General features: G+C 42.2%; 1 protein-coding gene across 1 annotated transcript; it reads left to right on the top strand.

The window, feature by feature from the left end:
* Window positions 1-3,234: 3,234 nt before the first annotated feature.
* Window positions 3,235-4,320, top strand: LOC127683598 (TD and POZ domain-containing protein 1-like). Its single transcript, XM_052180926.1, has one exon. It carries the CDS (start codon window positions 3,235-3,237, stop codon window positions 4,318-4,320), a length of 1,086 nt encoding a protein of 361 aa, XP_052036886.1.
* Window positions 4,321-9,231: the final 4,911 nt, after the last annotated feature.

The raw sequence follows: 9,231 nt of genomic DNA, 5'->3' as shown, positions 1-9,231 counted from the left end.
ATTTGAAGCATTTAGTCACTGGGAACTGAGCTTAGAAAAGGAAGTAACAGAAGGGTAGGTCTGAAAGGTTATATCTGAACTGTGTGTACTTTATCTTGAATCCTGTGAGTGAGGCAAACTTGTCTGTCTTTGATAAAATATCTGGTAGTCATAATTAGTTAACAAATTGACTAATGAGCTAATAAAGTGGGAGATTTAGATTTGGGGTAAAGAATTAGGGTTCTGTTTTCTAGAGTTAGCTTAGCTGTCAATGTAGTTAGACATTTATGAAAAGTAAATTAAAATCTAGAAGTCATTAATTAAAATGACAGAGTTTGCTCAATAGTCCACTACCTAGACAATTTTCCCAGGTGCCTGGGTTCTCCATCATAACTCGGGCAGAGTCAATGTCACCATTAGGCCCAGAAGACAAGAAGCTTTTTTCTTGAGGAGTAGAAATGTGGGAGAAATCTGGGCGTGGTGGTGTATGCCTTTAATCCCAGCACTTGGGAGGCAGAGGCAGGTGGATTTCTGAGTTCAAGGCCAGCTTGGTCTACAGAGTGAGTTCCAGGACAGCCAGGACTACACAGAGAAACTCTGACTCAAAAAAAAACCCCAAATTTGTGAGAAATGACCCACCCTGTCCTAGGCAATATGAGACATTTAACCCTCTGGTTATCCTCAGTTTGACAATAATGTAGGCTGAGTGCCGGCATCAGCCATGCAATGGAGCACAGAACCTCAGTGCTTATCATAATACAGTCTAGGCAGTCTTGTCACTGCATACATCTTTTTAGAGATCTTGGTTGGGGGAGGGGGTGGTAACTGTTATGCTATGGAGTCTTTCTGTACTAATAAGCTTAAACATTTGTTGTTACATTCAGCAGTTTCTGAGAAGAATGAGAGCTAGTATCTATTAAGCATATCTGAGTTAGGCAATCTTTAACTTAAAGCAGTGATCTTTTACCTGTTTGCTATTCTAAATCTTTAAATTAATATTTAAATTATTATTTATCAAGGCAGAATAGACTTCAAAGACCCTGTCACGATGTTCTAAGGTGAGGAGGCAGTGAGGTAGGAACTGCCCATAACAAAGATGCTGGGTGATCATGGGACTGTCATTAATTAAGATGGCACTAAAGCTACAGCCATTTATCTGACCTCCCTTATTTAAGATGGTACTGAAGCAAAAGCATAGGAAAACCTTATCTGCTTACAAAAAAGATGGCAGACACTCACAAGACTGCCCAGAACAAAAGTAGTGCTGAAGGGGTGGATGGGAGAACAGGGGGATGGAAGGGAGCTTATGTGACTTCGGGGAGTGGGGGACCTGAAAAGGGGAAATCATTTGAAATGTAAATAAAAAATATATCGAATAAAAAAAAGATACAAAAGAAAAAAAAGATGGTGCTGAAGCAAAAGCATAGGAAAACCTTATCTTCCTACAAAAAAGATGGCAGACACTCACAAGACTGCCCAGAACAAAGGTAGCACTGAAGCTACAACTCTGCCTAGAGGAATGTAATGTGTTTGTTATATGTGGGAATGGCAGAAATAATTGTGCATCAGCAGATAACATGTAAAAGGATATACGTATGGAGATGAATGGACACATTTTGTCTGGTGGACAGCAGGTCTCCCCTTTCACTGTAGTCAGCCTCTGTTGCTGTGTACAGAGCAGTGGGTCTGATCTGTGCATGGAGCAGCTCAGCTGTCACACCTGGTTTAGAGCTGATGCAGAACATAATGGAAAGTATTCAGAGAGCTGACAGTGGTGGTGGTGCGGGGACCCTGGGAGCACAGAAGCATAGGCAGCAGCTCAACCTAGTGTAAGTAGGGCACAAGTGGGGCAGGGCAAGGAAGGAAGCACCTTGGGTGGGCCAGGGAATAAGAGGCAGGGCCTGCAGCTGTGCTCTGTCTGCCTGGAACTCTGCTCTAGCACAGCATGTTTTGTGTCCCATCGTGTTGGGTCAGGCAGGGAGCAAGAAAGCAAGGGGGAACAGAGATAGGAGAATAGAGGCAGCCTTAGATCAAGGTGGAACACTGTTTCTCAGTGTTTATCATACCACAATCAAGGCAGCCTTCTCACTGTGCCTGTATGTGGGAGGGAGAGCAAAGAAGTAAAGTTGCAAGAGAAGAAGGTAGTGGGAGGGGGCCCTGCATAGAAATCTTTCCATTTATCTGAATGGCTGGTGAGAGGTTTGTAAAAATTTAAGTGCCCTCAAACAGCAATGGAGAGTTATTGCTTAGTGGATATTGGGGCCAAATTTAGCCTGTGAACTTGGAAGCCTTTAAGAGTCCGTGGCATCTCAGGAGGGAGCATGGGAGTGTCAGCGAAGATATACCCTTTCTGGGTGAGATCGGCAGTTATTAATTTCTGCTAGCAGTATTCTGAGGAAATGTTTATAACTAAACAACAAGAGGGTCAGTTCACTAAGACCTCAAGCATTGCGTTGTGGTCTGAGCTCAGGCCAGTACCTGAGTGGGCTGTGAGGAGAATGGTCCACACAGGCCTGGGGTTTCACAACAGTGAGAAAAGGAAATGATGCAGAGGAGAGAGGAAATCTCACTCAAGGGAAAATGTCCTAAAATGAGGAGTGAGCAAGGATGCCAGTCTTAAAGACTGTAAATGTCACCATCCACCAGGACACCATAAAGTGGCTGTGAGGTCAACACCCCTCCCTTGGGACCAGGGCATGTATACACTGACCAGTGTGGGAGAGGGAGCTAACCAATTTGCTGATGTTTGGATGGATAGCTCTAGAGAGCAATATTGTTGCTGGCAAGTTCATGTGGCAGTGGGAGATGTTAACCTGTAAGTTTCTAAATCTGAGTCACAACATCAATGCTGTGTTTTATAAAAAGAAATGCAGGACATGCCTATGGTAAGGGTGGGAGGGGTACTCTGGCTGGACCATGCTAAGGCTTCCCTTGCCCCTAGGGTACCAGTCATATGACAGGACTAGCATAGAATAGAGTTTATTTGCAGCCTTGGGAGGGGAGTTAAGTAGGGATACTAAGAGAGGAGATGAAGAGGGAGAGGGAAAGAGAGAGAGACAATGAAAGAGAGAGAGAGAGAGATAGAGAGAGAGAGAGAGAGAGAGAGAGAGAGAGAGAGAGAGAGAGAGAGATTTAGAGAAATTGAAACTCAAATCAAATGTTTACCTATAATTGTATCCAAGAGGAAGACATATAAGTAACTTCTAGTTCTTCTTTCAGATCACCTTTAACTTCCAAATTCTACCTCCTTCAGAAATGTCAGGAGAAATGGAAGTCAAGAGCTGGGACTCCACACAGAACAGTGTTCAGAAATTGTGCTATGAGTGGACCATTAGCAACTTTTCAACTTACATGTGGGGGATTCAGAAAGAGATTACAAGCCCAGTGTTCTCATCAGAGGCCAGTGAAGAAGTGGCGTGGTGTTTGAGAGTACACACAAATGGGGTTGATGAAGAAAGCAAAGGTTTCCTGTCAGTTCACCTGGTGTTGATCAGCCAACCAGGAAGCCTAGTTTGGGCCAAGTTCCAGTTCTGGATCATAAATTTCCAAGGAGAGAAATTTCAAAGTATGAAGAGCACGAAAGCTGCCTGCTTTCTGCCAAATAAACCACTGGGATTCAAAAAGTTCCTCTCTCGAGATTTCCTCCTCTCCCTTCAGCACTGGCTTGTCCCTCAAGACCAGCTCACCCTTTGCTGCAAGGTGAACATAATAGGAGCCTTCTTTAGCATGCCTGAACAGAACATAACACCTGCAATCAAGAATACAGGGCAGATGTTGATAGATGACCTAACAAAGCTGTGGGAGAAATCTCTTTTCACAGACTGCTCCCTATTGGTAGGTGACCATGAATTCAGGGCTCACAAGGCCATCCTAGCAGGTCGCTCTCCAGTTTTCAGAGCCATGTTTGAACATGAAATGCAGGAGAGACTAACCAACCTTGTGAAGATCCCTTACCTGGATCCTCAGGTCTTCAAGGAGATGATGGACTTCATCTACACAGGGAAGGCACCACACCTCAACAGCTACCCTATGGCCACTGGTGTGCTGACAGCAGTTGACAGGTATGGCCTGGAGCACTTGATGGTCATGTGTGAGCATGCCCTCTGCAGGATCCTCTCTGTGGAGAATGCTGCACATACTCTCATCCTGGCTGACCTCCACAGCAGAAAGAATCTAAAGACCCAGGCCCTGAATTTCATTGCACTTCATTCCTCTGAGGTCTCTGAGACCTCGGAGTGGAAGTCAATGTTGGAGTCACATCCCCGCTTGGCAGCTGAAACCTTCCACTCCCTGGATTCTGCACAGAGAATATTTTCTTTGAGCCCTCACTCAAACGCCTAAAGAGATTTTAGAAGCTAGTCAGACATGTCCAACATCTGTCTTCCAATGGCAACACCCAATGTAGCTATCAATGACTTCTGGTTAGAGTACAGTATTATGGGAGCATTTATACAGAATCTGTGGCAAGACAGCATGGTGGCTCAAGATTAAAACAGCTGTACTATGTTAAAATGGCAGGTGTGAGAAGGGCAGCACAAGAGTCTGGGTCAATCAAGTTGACATCTGCCCTGTTGATGTTCTTGTTTATATTTTGTCTGACACGTTGGAAACTGGGATTCAAGTTAGGTGCTGACCCTAAGCACAGCTCAACAGAGTTTCATCCAGGAAAACTGTATGTACTGATCTAAACAGAACAAATGACCAGGGCCCAGAGAAAGGGAGAAATCAAACATGAATGTTTATTTATCTGAGACTAAAATGACAATGAAGACTTTTTAAAGGCTCAGTTTGTGGGAACTCAGCTGCAAAAGGAATTACTGCTCTCTCAGAAAACTGATTCAATTCCAGCAGACACCGGAGAGTTTTTTCAGCCACCTGTAACTGGTGATGCAGTGGATCTGAGACACTTTTCTGGTCTCAATGGGCACAAACAGTTCTGTATACAAAACCTTAACCTAATAAAATATAATAAAAATAAAACAGTTGAAATCATTCGGTGGATTTCAGAGCTGTTTATGTTCCGAGAAGTCACATATAGTCCAATCAGCTCTGCTCAGCTCAAGATATTTGTGCAGACTTTCTTACCAGTATTAGAAATCCTTTGTCTTTTTCTTGGCATCTAAATTAGCAAAAAGCTCCATCATCATGCTTTTATGATGACTAAGAAGAGTAGACCAATGTGGAGGAAGTCTACTCCTCCTGGGAGGGAAGTGTTTGTTGGTCAAGATATGCAAGAATCTTTTATGTATTTTGAAAACATTTGAAGGGATTCATTTCATATGGATTCATGTACCGTAGGCCAGTAGTTCCTCCTCTTCTCAATGTTGTGCCCTCTTAAAATAGTTCTTCTTGTTGTGGTCAACCAGAAGCATTAAATTACTTTGTGGCTACTTCATAACTGTAGTGTGGCTCCTGTTAGGAATTATGTTGTAAAATCGGATATAGAGGATTTTTGATATTCAACCCCCATGAAATGGTCATTACTCTCCCAAAGAGGATGAGGAAGCCACAGGTTGAGAACCATGGCTCCAGGCCATGCTTTCTGTAACACCAGCCAGACCTCTTATAGAACTTCTCATACTAAAGTTCTCCCAGACCCAATTCCACAATCTCTGTCAACCTCTGTACCACAATACCAGTGGGAGTCTTCACTGTCCATTTGTTTTATATCCACGGATGCCATATATCTTTCCCTTCTGGCCTCCGTCTGAAGTTCTTCAGGTGAAAATTCTTTGTTTAGCTTTGTACCCCATTTTTAATAGGGTTATTTGGTTCTCTGGGGTTTAAGTTCTTGAGTTCTTTGTATATATTGGATATTAGTCCTCTGTTGGATTTAGGGTTGGTGAAGATCCTTTCCCAATCTGTTGGGTGACATTTTGTCCTTTTGACAGTGTCTTTTGCCTTACAGAAATTTTGTAATTTTATGAGGTCCCATTTGTCAATTCTTGATCTTAGAGCATAAGCTATTGGTGTTCTATTCAGGAACTTTCCCCCTGTGCCCATGTCCTCAAGGGTCTACCCCAGTTTCTTTCTTTTTCTTTCTTTCTTTCTTTCTTTCTTTTTTTTTTTTTGGCCTTGAATTTATTTATTTTTTAGATTCGATATATTTTTTATTTACATTTCAAATGATTTTCCCTTTTCTAGCCCCCACTCCCCGAAAGTCCTGTAAGCCCCCTTTTCTCCCCCTGTCCTCCCACCCACCCCTTCCCACTTCCCTGTTCTGGTTTTGCCGAATACTTCTTCACTGAGTCTTTCCAGAACAAGGGTCCACTCTTCTTTTTTCTTGTACCTCATTTGATGTGTGGATTATGTTTTGGGTGTTCCAGTTTTCTAGGTTAATATCCACTTATTAGTGAGTGCATAACATGATTCACCTTTTGAGTCTGGGTTACCTCACTTAGTATGATGTTCTCTAGCTCCATCCATTTGCCTAAGAATTTCATGAATTCATTGTTTCTAATGGCTGAATAGTACTCCATTGTGTAGATATACCACATTTTTTTGCATCCACTCTTCTGTTGAGGGATACCTGGGTTCTTTCCAGCATCTGGCAATTATAAATAGGGCTGCTATGAACATAGTAGAGCATGTATCCTTATTACATGGTGGGGAATCCTCTGGGTATATGCCCAGGAGTGGTATAGCAGGATCCTCTGGAAGTGAGGTGCCCAGTTTTCAGAGGAACCGCCTGACTGATTTCCAGAGTGGTTGTACCAATTTGCAACCCCACCAGCAGTGGAGGAGTGTTCCTCTTTCTCCACACCTCTCCAACACCTGCTGTCTCCTGAATTTCTTTTTTTTTTATTCGATATAATTTATTTACATTTCAAATGATTTCCCTTTTTCTAGCCCCCCCACTCCCCGAAAGTCCCGTAAGCCCCCTTCTCTTCCCCTGTCCTCCCATCCACCCCTTCCCACTTCCCCGTTCTGGTTTTGCTGAATACTGTTTCACTGAGTCTTTCCAGAACAAGGGGCCACTCCTCCTTATTTCTTGTACCTCATTTGATGTGTGGATTATGTTTTGGATATTCCAGTTTTCTAGGTTAATATCCACTTATTAGTGAGTGCATACCATGATTCACCTTTTGAGTCTGGGTTACCTCACTGAGTATGATATTCTCTAGCTCCATCCATTTGCCTAAGAATTTCATGAATTCGTTGTTTCTAATGGCTGAATAGTACTCCATTGTGTAGATATACCACATTTTTTGCATCCACTCTTCTGTTGAGGGATACCTGGGTTCTTTCCAGCATCTGGCAATTATAAATAGGGCTGCTATGAACATAGTAGAACATGTATCCTTATTATATGGTGGGGAGTCTTCTGGGTATATGCCCAGGAGTGGTATAGCAGGATCTTCTGGAAGTTAGGTGCCCAGTTTTCAGAGGAACCGCCAGACTGCTTTCCAGAGTGGTTGTACCAATTTGCAACCCCACCAGCAGTGGAGGAGTGTTCCTCTTTCTCCACACCCTCTCCAACACCTGCTGTCTCCTGAATTTTTAATCTTAGCCATTCTGACTGGTGTAAGATGAAATCTTAGGGTTGTTTTGATTTGCATTTCCCTAATGACCAATGAAGTTGATCCATTTGGATTTGAGCTTAGTACAAGGAGACAAGGATGGATCAATTCGCATTCTTCTGCATGCTGACCACCAGTTGAACCAGCACCATTTGTTTAAAGGCTATCTTTTTTCCATTGGATGTTTTCAGCCTCTTTGTCGAGGATCAAGTGGCCATAGGTGTGTGGGTTCATTTCTGGATCTTCAATCCTGTTCCATTGATCCTCCTGCCTGTCACTGTACCAATACCATGCAGTTTTTAACACTATTGCTTTGTAGTATTCCTTGTGGTCAGGGATACTGATTCCCCCAGACTTTCTTATGTTGCTGAGAATAGTTTTATCTATCCTGGGTTTTTTGTTATTCCAGATGAATTTGATAATTGCTCTTTCTAACTCTGTGAAGAATTGAGTTGGGATTTTGATGGGTATTGCATTGAATCTGTATATTGCTTTTGGCAAAATGGCCATTTTAACTATATTGATTCTACCGATCCACCCAGTTTCTTTTCTATTAGTTTCAGTGTGTCAGGTTTTATGTGGAGATCCTTGATCCACTTGTAGTTGAGCTTAGTACAAGGAGATAAGAATGGATCAATTTGTATTCTTCTGCATGTTGATCTCCAGAGGAACCAGCACCATTTGTTGAAAAATCTATCTTTTTTCCACATCCATCTTAGATGTTTGCAGCTCTTTTGCCAAATATCAAGTGACCATAGGTGTGTCACTTCATTTCTGGGTCTTCAATCTTATTCCATGGATCACTTGCCTGTCATTGCATCAATACCATGCATTTTTTTTAACACTATTGCTCTGTAGTAAAGTTTGATGTCCAGGATACTGATTCCCCCAGAAGTTCTTGTATTGTTGAGAATAGTTTTAGCTCTCCTGTTTTTTTGTTATTCCCGATGAATTTGAGAATTGCTCTTTTTTAAAAATTCCATTTATTTTTTATTTATATTTCAAATGATTTCCCCTTTCCTGGCTCCCCACTTCCTGAAAGTCCCATATGCCCTCTCCCCTCCTCCTTTTCCCCCATCCACCCCTTCCCATTTCCCTGTTCTGTTATTGCCCTATATGTCTGCACTGAGCCTTTCCAGATCCAGTGGCCACTCCTCCATTCTTCTTGGACATCATTTGATATGTGGATTATAACTTGGGTATTCCAAGTTTCTAGACTAATATCCACTTACCAGTGAGCACATACCATGATATAGGTCTTTTGAGACGGGGTTACCTCACTTAGTATGATGTTCTCCAGCTCCATCCATTTGTCTAAGAATTTCATGAATTCATTGTTTCTAATGGCTGAATAGTACTCCACTGGGTATATATACCACATTTTTTGTATCCATTCCTCCATTTAGGGAAACCTGGTTTCTTTCTGGCTGCTGGCTATTATAAAAAGGGCTTCTATGAACACGGTGGAACATGTATCCTTATTACATCGAATTGCTCTTTCTAACTCTATGAAGAACTGAGTTGGGATTTTGAAAGGGATTGCATTGAATCTGTAGATTGCTTTTGACAAAATGGCCATTTTAACTATATTAATCCTGCCAATCCATGAGCATGGGCGAATTTTCAATTTTCTGAGGTCTTCTTCCAATTCATTTTTCAGAGACTTGAAGATCTTGTCATACGTATCTTTCACTTGTTTGATCATAGTGACACCAAGATACTTTCTGTTGTT

This window comes from Apodemus sylvaticus, chromosome 4 (genome assembly GCF_947179515.1).
Source record: "Apodemus sylvaticus chromosome 4, mApoSyl1.1, whole genome shotgun sequence".
Lineage (NCBI taxonomy): Eukaryota > Metazoa > Chordata > Mammalia > Rodentia > Muridae > Apodemus > Apodemus sylvaticus.
This window is presented reverse-complemented; position numbering and strand designations above follow the sequence as displayed.

Coding starts and splice junctions, on each gene's coding strand:
- LOC127683598 (XM_052180926.1), top strand. CDS start 3,235: ATGTCAGGAGAAATGGAAGTCAAGAGCTGGGACTCCACACAGAACAGT.